General features: G+C 31.5%; 1 protein-coding gene across 1 annotated transcript; it reads left to right on the top strand.

The window, feature by feature from the left end:
- Positions 1 to 5300: 5300 nt before the first annotated feature.
- On the top strand, positions 5301 to 9689 carry LOC140890652 (uncharacterized protein C630.12). The gene is made up of 13 exons (XM_073298597.1): positions 5301 to 5678; positions 5871 to 5930; positions 6051 to 6229; positions 6710 to 6845; positions 7240 to 7336; positions 7725 to 7784; positions 7870 to 7970; positions 8108 to 8142; positions 8243 to 8300; positions 8409 to 8483; positions 8568 to 8722; positions 8813 to 9079; positions 9160 to 9689. The coding sequence occupies exons 1-13, from the start codon at positions 5547 to 5549 to the stop codon at positions 9383 to 9385; spliced, it is 1581 nt and encodes a 526-aa protein (XP_073154698.1). The 5' UTR covers positions 5301 to 5546; the 3' UTR covers positions 9386 to 9689.
- The last annotated feature ends 6288 nt before the right edge of the window (positions 9690 to 15977 follow it).

The following is a 15977-nucleotide window of genomic DNA, read 5'->3' as shown; positions in this document are numbered from 1 at the left end:
TCATCATGTGCTACCTTCTTGGTGGGAAGGATTCTTCCATCTGCATCTGATATCGTGCTGCTGCATTGTGTAGCTAGACCTATTTCCATTTCATTACAGTCTTGAGGTGCTGATTCATGTTTTGTCCCTTCATTTTGGTGTGCCGCTACATCTACATCACTAGATTTCTCTTGCAACTCCTCTGATTATGACCAATCTCGCCACAACTCCTGCATTTGTTATTTCGTGTCAAACCTTTTAGCTTTGTTTGGTTCAAAGCCGGTAATTCATCTGGATCCCGCCTTCTCAATTTTGCTGGCCTTCCAACTTTTTCTTTGAACAACGGTGGCAACGGAGGGGTTAAGTGACATTCAGGCCACAAATCTGGTCCATTAGTGGGCATGATTGGTCTCGAATAACATCGTTTGTACATCTCGACACTGTAATAACGATGTACATAAGCTTCTGGATCTTTTCTGTTGCACCAAATAGCACAGATGGCATGCGAGCAAGGGATTCCTGTCAAATCCCATTTTCGACAACTGCAAGTCATTCTCGATAGGTCCACAGAGTGTTGTTGATCTGGACCCGAGATCTGATAGTGTGTCTCGTCAGACATCATGGGACTATATCCAGATGCTTCCAAATAATTTTTTGACAACACCGCCTTAATTTTGGGACATATTACACCATTCCATTTCTCAGCCTTTGCCCTGTTCATTTGAAATCTAACCATCAACAAATTTCTTATTGCTTCGAACATCGGAATTATAGGTTTTTCTCTTGCATCCAATATGAAGCTATTGAAGCATTCACACATATTGTTGAGAAGTATGTCACATTTTGGAACAGTGCTGAAATATGACTTGGACCAGTGATGTTCAGGTTTTTTCGCCAACCACTTATAGGCATTTTCATCAATTTTCTTCAAATGTTCCATTTGTTTATTGAATACTTCAACTCTTGTTGCTCTCGCAGCGGCCCAAAGAGCATTCTTAATCGCTACACCTCTAAAGCCATCGTGTTTCATGTTGCTATGGAGGTGCCTAACACAGAATCTATTCTCAGCATTTGGAAACAATTGCTCAAAGGCAGGAACCAAGCCTTTTTGTTTGTCAGACATGAATGTCCAAGAGTGTTGATCCTCAAAACCAATATCATTGTCCAAAAGTTGTAAAAACCATATCCAACTGTCTTTCGTCTCTCTTTCAACCATGGCATAAGAAATAGGGAATATGTTATTGTTTGGATCTAGCCCAACTGCTGATAATAACTGCCCCCCATTCTTGCTCTTTAGAAAACAACCATCCACACCAACCACAGGCCTACATCCCTCTTTAAAACCTTCTTTGCAAGCAGAAAAACAAACATAAAGTCTTTGAAATCTTGGACTAACATCATCTTCAGTCAACTTTAGAATCACTGAAGCACCTTTATCAGACCTCTTTAATTCAGCACAATAATTTCTTATCCTGCTAAATTGTTCTTCTGTACTGCCTTCCACTATCTTAAGTGCTTTTCTCTTAGCAAGATAAGCTTGTTTCTTTGTAATACTTGCCTTCAAAGTATGGCATAGCTCTTGCCTGAACTCTTTAGTCCCCAACTTAGAATTTGATTTGAATTTCTTCGCAAAGGTTTTGCCCAACCAACTTGAGTTGATGATTTTGTTTTTATAATTCCAATAACAACTTTTGTGCTCAGATTCAAATGTCTTTACTTGCCAACAAGAATCTTTATTCATTGTTGACACAAGAATAGCCCATCCACAACCTTCATTTCTGCACTGAACTCGTAGCCTGCTCTTGTCATTCTTCACAAACTTTATCATCATCCCTCGTCTTATACAATGGCTTTCTATAGCAAACTTTGCCTCTTTTTTCGAACTAAATATCATACCAAGCTTCAAATCAGGATTTTTTGAATCTACATTTGGGTCATAAGTTAGAAATCTGGTTGAATCGTCATCTTCTGAATCAGTAGCACTTCCCATATCATCATTATTTGCACAATCATCGTCTCCTTCATCTTGTTGCATTCTTGACAGCAATTCAATAGAAATATCTTCCCGAGTTCCTAAATTTTCCTTCTCTGAAATTTGAATGCTCGTATCAACAAAATTGTCAAACAATTGATCGTCTTCCTCAAAGTCAAACTCACTTTCACAAAATTCATCTGTATCTTCATCATTGTTTGAACTAATACCATTCTCACTATGGCTACCACTCATCACTAATTCAAGTCCTTTTGCTTTCTCTAAACCAATAGTCGCATCTATCTGATTAATTGTAACGCCATCAACATGTTCTATATAAATTTCTACTTCAAAGTTTCTAGGAATATGATTCCTAATATCAAGAACAGTCTCGTCATTGTCCAAATATCTCCCAATATTCAGTGTTTTTCCAAATTTGTGCCAAAATCTTAATTTAGCTTTCTCCATACATCCGACCTCCTCCGCATATCCCCAAAGTTCAATCAAACCTATCTTGTCTAAATCAACGTACTCGAAAAATTCAACACTTCCACCTTTGTATGATTTTTTCTGGCAACTAGTTTCCATTGTACCATTATAATACAACTTGATCGTAAAACAAGTAGGTTCTCCAATATAGCCTGTTTAAAATAGAATTCACACTCAATAAAGTTATTTAAAATTTAATCTAACTGAAAAAAATTAAAAGTGGAAAAGTTTCAAATATAAATATTACCATAATGTGGAGTGAATTCCAAAGAATATTTACTTCGTATAGCCATAGTCCATAAACCACCACCGCTTTCGATTAGCGTTAATCCAGCAACTAATTTCTGAACAATCACAATAATGGAGAAAGTTATAAAAGAAACAGAAGATAACAATATTGTAGAACATATATATATATATATATATATATATATATATATAATACGATCAGAAAATGTTTGATTCTAAAAAAAAATTAAATTGCTCTTAATTTTTTTTTAAAAATTAAATAAATAGGTAACATGAGATTTAATCTCTCAACGCATTTGTATAGCATTGACACTAATATAAAGATGCTGCCACAAGCACTCTCAAAAAAAAAAAAAAAAGATGCTGCCACAAGTGAATATAAACTAATTTTAATCATGTTCAAAATATTGCTGGAAACGATTTCAAAAAATAAATGAAGAAAATTTTTTAAAAATAAACAAATGAATCTTGAGCAGAAAAGAAAATCGCAATCGAACCTGTTTTATGGTGGGTCGGGGAGGAATCCAGATAGATCGAGAAGAAGAGAAATGGGTTTAGGGTTTTTGAATCTAATTTTGGGAGAGAAAATGTCATGTGCAGCGCATGTGATGAATTTCCGTCAATCATAACGCCTGGACAAACGGCGGGACTAAAATGGGACATGTTTTGAAATTTGAAGGACTAATTTGGCACATGGAAAAGAAGAGGGACCAAGTTGGGACAAATCCCAAACTAGAGGGACGAATTAGGGGTTTTCCCCAAAAAAAAACTAAAAAGTGCTTTCTAAAAGAGCTCCAAAACACTACCCTAGTGTTTATGCAAACCAAATCTCTTTCTCCATTAATACTGTTAATTTTAGAAGAAAACAACATATATATAATAAAATTGTTATTCAAACGTTAACTAAAAAAAATTGCTCAGTATTATATTTCACGCGTAATGCACCCCACATAAACTTATATTTTATGTTAAGTTTAATCTATATGAAAACATGTTGTTCAAAATTCCATTTACTTCATATTATAAACAATCTTATGCGTTTAGGAAAAAATATATACAAGTTTTTAATATTTTTAAGCGTTTGTAGCAAAGTTTTTGAATCGTTTTTTTTTAAATTATAATTTTAATTTAAAATAAATTAAAGAGTTAAACTGTAACCATATTGATCGTTTGTTAAATATAACCGCAATCGTGGTCGTCTGTTCATGAAAAGTAACTGGAACCGTCGAATAAAATTACGACTAATGTTTGACGATTCTGAATCAGAGTCATACCTACATGCATCACATGTATTTCATTAACTTCATAAAAAAATTATCTTTGATACTTTTAATGAGTTTTCAAATATACCCTTAGGCACCGTTTTGTTCATCATATTACTAATATATGTATAACTCATCTCATCCCACGTTCTTTTCATCATATTATTTATCCATATATTAACTATTTATTTTACATCAATCAAATCATTAATTATTTATCTTACACCAATCAAATCATTGAATTTAAATTACTATATTACCCCTTATAAATAATATAATTTTTATTTTATTTATTGTTAAAAGGACAAAACAGTCATTTAACATTTTTATATAAAATTTAAACAATCAAATCAAATAAACTATAATCTATCAATCAAATCCAATATTATTTTAATTATAATTTATTATTTATTTTTTATTACATTATATTTTTTATCTATATATTACTTATATCATACATCAAATCAAACGGTGCTTTATTATCTCTTTATTAAATAGAGTAAAATATTTTTTATTTTATAATTGATTTTTAAATAACTAGTTATTACCTTTTTTTTAAAAAAAACTAGTTATTACATTTATCTGAGCACGGTCTCTTCCACGTCAATTTTTTTAAAAAAACCCCACATAAATTTACTGCGCTGCTAACCTCAATCATCCTCACGTGACACGTCTTCTCAATTTTCATTTGGTTTCTATTTTTTTTATTTTTGGCAAGATTTTTTTCAATAACATGTTGCTCAGAAAAAAATAAAAAATTCAGAAATATAAAAATAAGAAAGTGACGTAATAAAAATTATTTTGTTACACAAGCAACGCGTGTGCTATGTTTGTATGTGCTATGTTTGCTATATATATATAATACAGGCGACAATTTTCATGAAGCATTCATAATCCATAGGTAATCTCATCCGCCTAACCTCTACATTAGCTGGTGCTACTTGATTAACTACTACTCAATGAATTTGTCAACGGGACACGACACCGATGAAGATGGATTACAAATTAGATATGACCATAATCTAGTATTGAGGTTCATACTCCAAATTTGTTTTTTTTTTTATAATTCTATATGGATTTTCAAATTCTGTTAATGTGTAATTTTGCATTTGTGAAAAGCATCATAAATAGATTCAGATATTCCTAAACTGAAAGTAATTTAAAACCCATCTTCCATAAAAATAAACTTCATTATTTTTGTAATGTAAATTATCAAGTAATCAACTTTACATAACTATAATTTAGTTTTAAACTAGTAGTCAAAATCAATGAACTGCAGCCTAGACCGATTCGGTTTGTCTGTTTATTGGTTTCCTTGAGCTGGAAATAGGAAGTCCAAATCTTGTGTGTATAATTAGTTAATATTCCTATTACAGAGTATGTTGTAATTTCCTTTTTTTAACTTCTCATCATCACTGAGCTCGACAAATCTTTTTACTAGAGTCCCTGCAAAAGTCAAACATGCCCAAGAAATAGTTCAGAAAACTTGGGGGAAAGTATGAAGAAACATTAGGCTGAAGCAACATCGGTTGAAGAAGAAATCAATGAAAAGGTGAAAGAATTGATCCCGCAGTGGCACAAGAAAGAGGGGGAAAATGTCGAAACCGACTCTGTTTCTTAGCATGGTGTGGGCTCTAAGCTTGCTCTATGGAGAGTGGCTTGCATTTTTGGTACCCTCACTGTGGACTTGTTCGTGGCCGCATCTTCATCGCCCCTCGCTTCCTTCTGTAAATATCTGCTTCTAAAGTTTGAATCTTGATTTCTGCCCCAAAACTGATTTTTTTTAATATTTGCTTCGAATCCTTTATTATATTTCATTTGCACCTGATCTCTAGGTTTCATAGTTGCTTTTTTCTTAATGGCTTGAGTATTTGTAGAGCAAACCTGATTCTTACAGTTCATATCTCTGAAACCCTCAGCTGAATGGAGTTGATGAGACCAGTAATTTTGTCAAAGTTGTGGTCATTGCCGACCCTCAGGTAACTAACTGTTTTGATGAACACAAATGTGCTTGTCTTGATTTAATTTTTGTGGGTATTCATAACTTCGACCGACCTATTCGACTAATTGGTGTCGATATGCATTGTTTATGATGATAGCTAATGGATAGAACCTCCCTTCCACTCGCTCCAAAATCACTTGTTCTGGAGACAGCACAGTTCTATACGGATTTGAACATGCGCAGGGCGTTTATCTTATCCATGTTACCCTTCAATCCAGATGTCATTTTGTTTCTTGGTGATTACTTTGATGGGGGTGACATCCTGTCAGATGAAGAGTAAGTGTAATCTCATATACATACATGAGATAGTTACATCTCAGATCCCTTCTTTTTATTTATTTTTTTGGAATGAGTTTCCATTGATAAGAACTCAAGATATGTAGGTTTTATGTTCTAAAATCCTGACCTTCTGCTTTCATTTTCTTTAAGATAATGCACCTGCTTCTAAAACTTAAAACCATATTTACTTTTTGTACTTCTATTTTCTTGTGATTACCCGGACAGTAAATCCAACCTGGGTTTTTTTTTTTATTGAAGATTAGAAAATAGAGTTATCACCCGTTTGGTTCCTAGTTCTGTATGAAAAATAATTATTGCTCTGAAGCTTCTTTTCCTTGCATGAGTGTTTTAAGATGCATACCTGATGAGATAATTTTTATTTGTCCAATTTCTTTTACATTAGTTATAGAGGGTTGACAAACCTTATTTGGTTTAAATATTAACCTCAATTCTTCTCTTTTGGCTGTATTGAGATAGTTGGCAGGATTCTTTGAGCCGTTTTAAGCATATATTTAACCTGAATACGGCACAACGAACTTCGAATATCAAAGTCTACCACCTCTCCGGAAACCATGATATTGGTTATGCAGCTGTCAATTCTCAAAAGTCAGATGTATGTGAAATCCTTCTCCACTAGTAATATATATATATATATTGTTTGGACATATGTGGTGATACATGGCTTGTTTCAATTACAAGTGCCTTACGTCCTCACTTGTTAAATCTTCTCCCTTAAATTTGCAATAAAGGCGACCAATCTGATATTTTACTTCGGCTTTTCACATGACAACACCACATTATTCTATGTTGTACTATGCATTCTTCTGTCATTGCAATTTTCTTATGTCAAAACCAATTTGGAGAATGTCCTTAAACTTCTGTGATGAACTATAAAGTGGCCACCCGATGGATTTAATTGAAGCCATACTGAGTTTCAATATTTTAAGCATTTTTTTCCTGTAAAGGATGCTTCTCTGTTTCTTATCTTCACTTTTAAATTGTTGCAGATTATCAAACGCTATGAGAGAGAATTTGGGGGAAGGAACTTCAAAGTCACTCTGGGAAAAGTGAACTTCATTGCAGTAGATGCACAAACTTTGGATGGTTAGGAAGTTAGCACTATACTTCATTCCGCTTTTAATTCCTGTTAGTTGCGGATTTGGTTGCCAGTGCCACAGCAATATATTTCATGTTGGAACAAAAAAGACAACGTTTGGAAAGTGGTATCGCTTTGGTTCATCTTTGACTTCAGAAAGTGAAGTTCGAGTTTTACTCATATTACCGTAGGATGGCATTTATCATCAGTGTTGGTAATGGAAGATGTCCCATTAATCTTGAAAATACAAGTCATGATCACTTTGGGATTGGACTTAATTATTTGTTGAAATTTTCTGTGGCGAGACTCATGAAAGTGGTTCAACAGTCACCGCATTTACAAAATTTTTTACCATCTACCTGAAGCTAGAGCATAAAAGTCATGTGTCTGTTGCAGGTCATCCACAAAGTGACCTCACATCAGCCACTTGGAATTTCATGAGAAATGTCTCTAAAGGTACTCACTGGCTGTAGGTTGGAAATGTTGTTGAGTTTATCGAGGGAAGATTGTATCTACGTATAACACTGTTGCATTTATTTAGATATTAACTCTACTCCGAGGGTTTTATTGACCCATATCCCTTTATATCGGCCGGATTGGTCTCCATGTGGCCCTCATCGCTCCTCAGCTATTATCAATCAGGTATTTATGTATAGTCCTTCCATTCCCTTTACTAGATGACGTGTTTCAGAAATATGCTACATCTTTTACTAGAGTTCGTTTCCACAGCATTATTCTGCAATATGTTTGATCATTCATCCTTTTGTTGTTCATTACAGAGAATGCACCGGACACATCATACTCAAGAAATTTTGTGAGCCATATTTCTCTCTCTGTACTGGCCGTTTGTATCATGTTTAACTATTTGTGCTTCATTATTTGATTCAATCTTGTTGGTTCATCATCTGGCACAGGTACCAGAATTATATCACTGAAAACTCAACAGACGACCTTATGGACTTGATTAGACCGGTATGTATTTTGTTTTCTTCCTCCACTCAAGTTATAATGGAAAAAAAAGAAAGATGAAATACTATGTCATGTTATTGAAAATTTGAGAACAAGTTCGCGTTTCTATAGGCGTTGGTACTGTCCGGACATGATCACGATCAATGTACAGTTACCCACTCATCTAAGAATGGTCCAGTAAGGGAGGTAGCACCTTGTCCCTTCTTTCCATATCAAGCATGATCCATGATGGAATTCGCGATTATTTTTATGCTTTTTGAAAATTTTCAGCATACTTTAGGAACTGTGAGCTGGCAGCAGGGAAACTTGTATCCTTCCTTTATGTTATTATCGGCCATAAAGTCCACATCAAACGGAACCATTCCAGATGATGCCGTATTAACTCACCTATGCTTCCTTCCTATGCAAACACACATTTACATATGGTAGTTTTTGTGAGCTACATCTAAGTATTTCTGTTATAATGATTTATTATTTACCTTAATTAGATTCTATGTGTATGGTAATTGTATCAGGTATTTATCACTCTTTGCCATTACCCTTGTGATTGCCCTTCTTGGGCCGGCGAGCGAAGTTCTCATTTTACACAAGCTCAGTGCTTTAATAGGTTGTCTCCGAAACCTATTTAACTTCAGCAATTTTGTCAACTCCATGAAAGAGAAGAACGAAGATGATAATTATGAATACGAAGAGATTTGGGATGCCGAAGGGTCGATGCACCTAATCAAGAAAACCTCAAAGGCTACCCCAAAACCCTCAGACGAGAGAAACTCCATGGAGAGGTAGGCCAATATACATCAGAATCTTTTAAATCCATATATGCATGACTTTTTGTAACTCAGATGTATCCTGCCATGTGCAGGGGCAACGCTGTTATGAGGTCGGTGGCTAGGAAACAGACCAGCCCGGAAATTGATGTTACTATACTTGTGGAATCGGATATAAAGTTACCAACAAGATCAAACAGATCAAAGGGAAGAATGATAATCTCGAGACTGTTGCGAACCTTTCGAGTACTTGTCATAGTTGCAGCCATTAATGTTCCACTTTATGTACTGCTGGTGTTCAAAGACTGGATCGACAAATAACTAGAGACGCGACACTTGCTTTGTTTATAACACACATCCAACACATATACAATTGTTGTATGAATGAAAAGTTGACAAAATATGCAGAATTCAAGTCATCTGTAGGCAGATATTCTCTAAATTTTCAAGAACAAGCATCAGATCACAAATTTTCCTTGACTTGACAAGTACTTGTGTTGTAATGTAGCATTGGGGCATTTTAAAGAGTACTAGAACTGCGAACTACGACTTTTCGGAATAAAATCCTGATACCACGTTGTTTGTTGAACTGCAAATTAGGTAGTTGGATTAGGAGTACTGTTAGTTATTGTTGTTGGGTGATGATGACTTTTAGAATATATATTATTGTTGAGGATGTCTGTATGCAATAATATTTCGGTGACAAACCTGGTTAGCTGAATAGGGGACAAACATAAGATTCTATTCCATCCGATTTCCACTTAATCCATTTGTTTCTAATTGTTTATATTCCTCCTCATCAGACACAGATCGACTTGCACAAATAGAACAATATTAGTTCATTTTATTTTTGGTCTTAAATTGAGAATGCTGACACACACACAGAGCAAGTAAAATTCAGCATCTTGAATTCATGAAGCAAGAAGTAGAATATTGCAAGAAAACAATAGTGAACAATACAAATACATACAACTTTTATTTATTGACTGTAGTACAACATGCAACGAGGAACAAAACTAAACCCCTCCAATTTATTTCATAACAAACAACAATACAATATTATGCATCTGAACTTACTTTGGAAAGCATTATTCAAAACAAAGGAGGGGAGACTAATTAAACACAGTTCCATATTAAAGTAACATTCTCTGATCATCATATTCATGTCATGACTCCTCATCTGCTTGCCATGCTGCTCATTCACCACTTGAAAAATTTTCCAGCTCGATTTTCATGATTCGAAATCCCCGGTCGATATTTCTGTATCATTAGCTCCGATGTTGAGAAGACCGATTCCTTTTAAAAAGCTTCAACCAGCATAATAATCTCCATACATATTTCAAATCTTTCCTCAGCCAAAAAAAACAACCTAGCTGATCAAGTACTAGGTTAAAAAAAGAAGCATTTCGAGGAAAGATAAGCTAATATCTAATCATTGGAGATTAGTATGCACAAAAGAAGCCATTGTGGGAAAAAAGAATCCGGACCCTCTAATCGGACTAATCGAAACAAGAAGCCAAACAAAAGGTGAGATTGATAGAATCTCCATCGTGACACCCTTTTGCATTTTGAAGAAAAAGCTCGACTTCTGAAATGGCTATATATTATAAGAACGGGGAATGGATCGGAGATGAAAATTATAGGGTTATATATATATATATAGTTTTTTGATAGATAGATAGGTAGATAGGTTATAATATATATGTGTGTATATAGTTTAATAATTTGGTGGAAAATAAAAGGAGGGTTTTTGGCTTAATCATTCATCTCCTTGAATGTACCAACAGAGCAGCATGGTGGCGCATCGACGGAGAATGTAGATCCGAGCTCGCTGTTCTTTGACCAAAGAAGCGCATTTCCTGGTGAAGCCTCCAGCATTTTTCTTTGATGATGCAGCAGCGTAAACTCCTCCTCTATTGATCTTGTACTGTTGTTTCAACTCGGCCATTTTCTTGGTTGAGCTTTTTGGATGGAATCGATATTTGAATGTGAAAAAACTAAAGAAATCTTGAACCCAAGAAAGAAATCTCTGGGAAAAAAAAGAAAGAAAAGCTCTCAAATGAATGGAGCTGGAGCGCTAGCCTTGGAGATATAATACTTGTGGGATCGAATCTTTTTTATAGTAAGTTGAGTTGACCGAGTTTGGAAAATGGGGGGAGTGAACTTGGTCAGGTTCGAAAACTGAGGGATATTAATGCATGGGAATTGGGAGATCGTACTGGATTATTTTTTCTTTTTTTCTTTTTTGCTTTTTTTCTTACTCACTCCTCGTCTCAAATATAAATATTATTTTTAAATTTTTATTTATCCCTAATATATGATATATATTTCATATTATTTTCTTTATTATTTTATCAAATGTCTAAGTTATTCATAAATATATTAGTTATTTTCAAAAAAATTTATATTAAAAAAGTCATTAAATAAGAATAAAATATTAGTTATTTTTTCAACAAATTTTTATATTAAAACAGTCATTAAATAAGAATAAAATCAGAATTTTATCAGTGAAACAGGTTTTTATATAATAATTTGCTTAACCAATGTGAAACATAAATAAGCTTAATTAACCATATGAAATGGGGAGAGTGTATAAATTAATATTAAAAAAAATATTATGAGATCGTCTCACGGAACAACTTTTTTAAATGTTCATCAGGGTCCGATTCATGAAGAATATTATAGTTATTTTAAAAATATCATTTTGGACAATAAATATGAATCAGATCGACAAGTATCATGCATATAAATATGTAAGATCGCACGTTTTACAATAACTAGACCTAGCTAGCTACTCATAAATATTTGGAAGTTGGGGTGGTGAGGGGATGGGGGAGATGAACGTGGGGTTTGTGTAAAAAAATGTAATGAGGTGAATTGGGATTGAAGAGATAGTTGGATTAATAAGTAATCAATTGTATTGGAGTGAGGGATATTTGGGATTATAAAATTAGGGGATTAAGTTTGCTTAATCAAGAAAATTCATTTATGAGTTGCTTATTAATTTAGGGGTGGTTTTTCGGTATACCTTACTATAAATATTGGTATGAAAAAAATTCATACCGATACCGATAGTAAAATTTCGAAACTTTGGTACGAAAAAAATCAATATTGATACTTTATAGATATCGAAAAAAAATTCGGTATACCGAAAAAAATTTATGTATATCGAAAAAATTTCGATACGATATGCCAAAATTTCGGTATTTCGGTACCATATACCAGCCCTACTTATTATTTGAGATATATATGTTGGGAAGAGTGTGTCCGGCCCTTGCCAGCTGGTTTAAGTACTTTTTTAAAATAATAATAATAATTTATATGCGTGCAATACACGCACATGGCAATTAGTTTATTTAAACTTAAATTTATTTTTCCTCGATCATGAGTTCAAATGAAATTATCCAGAGAATATTGCTCCATCCATCCCATTATTCCCATATACCATTTCTTCGTATTTAATGAGTGTTCTAAGGTAGTATTTGCAATATTTTAGATGTTGCAAACATGACCAAATATTATATAAAAAATTTATTAGAAGTAACTGATGTATTTAATAAATAAGTGTAAATTGGTAAAAAAAAAACACAGAAATAATACTAAATATAAATAATAGATTATATATGTGGTAGGTATGAAAAAAAAAATTGTGACATTTATATCCCGAACGGATAAAGTATAAAAAAAATATTGTCTGAATTCTGAAATGTAAAGAATATATAAGGAACGTCGAGTACTTTGGCATAATTCAACTTTCCAATTAAGCCAATAACTGAATTAATTTTCGTTTCTAGTATAGTGATTATATTTTTGTCTCTAGATTTTATTAATCTAACATGAAACTGATCAATTTTCAATTGCTATATATAACAACGTAGGTGAAATAATTAATATTAGTTGTTGATATCAGCCTGCAACTATTTCACGAGACAGCCCAACTCAAAATTCGTTGGACAACCAGAAAAACAAACATTTAATTTTAATTAATTATTCTAAAACATCGATCTGTATAATTTATATGTCACTCACAATCTCAAAAGAATAAAAATATTAAATTAAAATAGGGGCTCAATAATAATGTTTGTACACGTACAGATGTCATGTTCCTGGAACTATAATTAAAAATTTATTGAAATGATCACGATATAGAAATTAAATCTTGATAATAGGATATATATATATATATATATATATATATATATATATATATATATATATATATATATATATATATATATATATATATATATTTGTACATGTGATGCTGAGATTTGGTAATCTTTGGAGATTATATTTTGCAGTAATCCTAGGGTGATTCGGTCTACGGACAATCGATATCCCGATAGATTCACCTGTTCTCTTCACTCCTTTCGAATATACTTGTATATATCATCACATCATTACATTTGTTGTTCACGCATATATATACATAATACATATACATAAATTAATAATTGAAGTATAACGTTTAACGTAGGATTTGAACAGTTGGAAGTTTGAGCTGCATAAATAATCTTTGGCTCAAAAATTAATTATATATATATATATATATATATTATAACTTCACGATCTTAACTATGGTTATAACGTACGTACATAATACATTTGCATTATATAGGGGGAAAATATATTTTTGGTTCAACAAAAATTGCCTAGCTATATGTAATTTTGGTCTTAGTTTTGTATTTTAAATGTTTTGTAATTTGTTATTGTTTATTATAAGTGTTGTCATGAGAAAGCGCATGCATGCATATTAGCACCATGTTGGCTAATGGCTCCATATGGATGATATTGTCACGTCAAAGTCGAGTTGAAAAATGAATAAATTTTTTCAGAAAAATATAAGACAAAAATTAAAATTTGAAAATATTATAAAAGATTAAAAAAAATTCTATTTTCCCTATATATATTGTCAATTTGTCACCTGCTGGCTCCTGTAACTTTCTCTATATATCTTGGAGAAAGTTTTTCTCGTTTTAAAATCTGGTCTCTCATTACATGTTTTCTGTTATTTTATTATTATGTGATAAAGCATTGCATTTAATTTCATGCTTAGTATTAAAGTGTAAATTGATGGGATAACACAAATCAATCCACGTTTGGACATGTACTATATATTTTAATGAAAGGGAAAAGTACACCTTTGGTCCTTTAATTTGCACATTTTTCATTTTTAGTTCTGTTAAAAGTAAATTTGCAATTTTAGTCCTGTAACTTGCATTAGTTTTTCATTTTTGGTCCTATTAACATTGAATTCGCATTTTTAGTCCTGTAACTTTCATGAATTTTTATTTTAAGTCTTTTTAACACCGAATTTACAATTTTAGTCCTGTAACTTGCATTCTTTTTTATTTTTAGTCCAGTTTACATATAATTTTCATTTTTTTTAATCTTGTAACTTCCATATATTTTTATTTTTAGTTATATTATCAATGAATTTATATTTTTAATTCAATAAATTTCATATTTGTTTATATTTTTATTCATAATATATTATGATTTATATATTTTAAAACTTTTAAAATTTAAATGAATAAAAAAAATTGAACTAAAAATTATTCGAAATTTTTTAAAACTAAATATCATCTTATAAAATACAAAATAAAAATAAAAATATTAATTTAATATGAATCATTTTTTTGGTTTAGTTTTTATGTATATAATATGAAATCGAACCATATAATTTTATTTTATTTTTAATCATATTAAAGGGGAATTCAATGGTCTTGTTAACACTTAATTTTTATTTTTAGTCATATTAAAGGAGAATTTTTATTTTTATACCATGTAATTTGTAAAAAAGACCATAAATCCAAACTCAAGAAACAAAATACAAAACGAAAATCGAATTTTGGTCGGATATAAAATTTAAATTAAAAAATTTCGATTACATATTATATATCAAAACTAAACCCAAAAAAACATGATTCACATTATATTAATAGTTTAATTTATATTATGTATTTTATAAGATGATATTTAGTGTAAAATTGTTTTGAATAATTTTAGTTGAATTTTTGTTATTTAATTCATTTAAATGTTAAAAGCTTTAAAATATGTAAATCATAATATATTATAAATAAAAATATAAAAAATGTATGAAATTTATGGAATTAAAAATATAAATTCATCGATAATATGACTAAGAAAAAATATATAGAAGTTACAAGACAAAAAAGTGGAAATTCAATGCAAAAAGGACTAAAATAAAAAAAATGCAAGTTACATGACTAAAATTATAAATTCAATGTTAATAGGACTTAAAGTGAAAAATTAATGAAAATTACATGACTAAAAATGCGAATTAATGTTAATAGGACCAAAAATTAAAAAAAAATGCAACTTACAGGACTAAAATTACAAAATTATTTTTAACATGACTAAAAATAAAAAATGTGCAAATTATAGGATCAAAATTGTAATTCTCCCTTTATGAAATATATTTTGGGTTGTACTTTTGGATATTATGGATAACATTTTTGAGTCATTATTTGAAGTTTTAAGTGGTCGAAATATGTTTATGAATGATTTTGGATGAATGAGTTGGACTTGTAATATATTAATTCATATATATTTTGGATCATTTGACAATTGTAGACCATATTTTGGATTAATAATTTTTATGAATCTAATGGACTTTAAACTAAAATAGTGCTACTCTAAACTATTATCTATTACGAAAATTGTGGCGAAATTGGGAAAGGAAAAAAAAAACTTTTAATTCACCACAATGCATAAATGTACAATGGAGTCGTATTTATGTATTACTTCAGCAATTATTTTGTAACTTATAAAGTCGATCAATTATTTCATTGTTTTACGAAACAGATGGATTAAAAAAAACCATTTTTTTTTTTTTTACTTTGACATTAGTCGTCCAATTTCAAACCTGTTGTGCGGTGTGCCTCTTTAT

This window comes from Henckelia pumila, chromosome 1 (genome assembly GCF_033568475.1).
Source record: "Henckelia pumila isolate YLH828 chromosome 1, ASM3356847v2, whole genome shotgun sequence".
NCBI lineage: Eukaryota > Viridiplantae > Streptophyta > Magnoliopsida > Lamiales > Gesneriaceae > Henckelia > Henckelia pumila.
The sequence above is the reverse complement of the archived record's forward strand: the minus strand, read 5'-3'. Positions and strand labels throughout refer to the sequence as shown.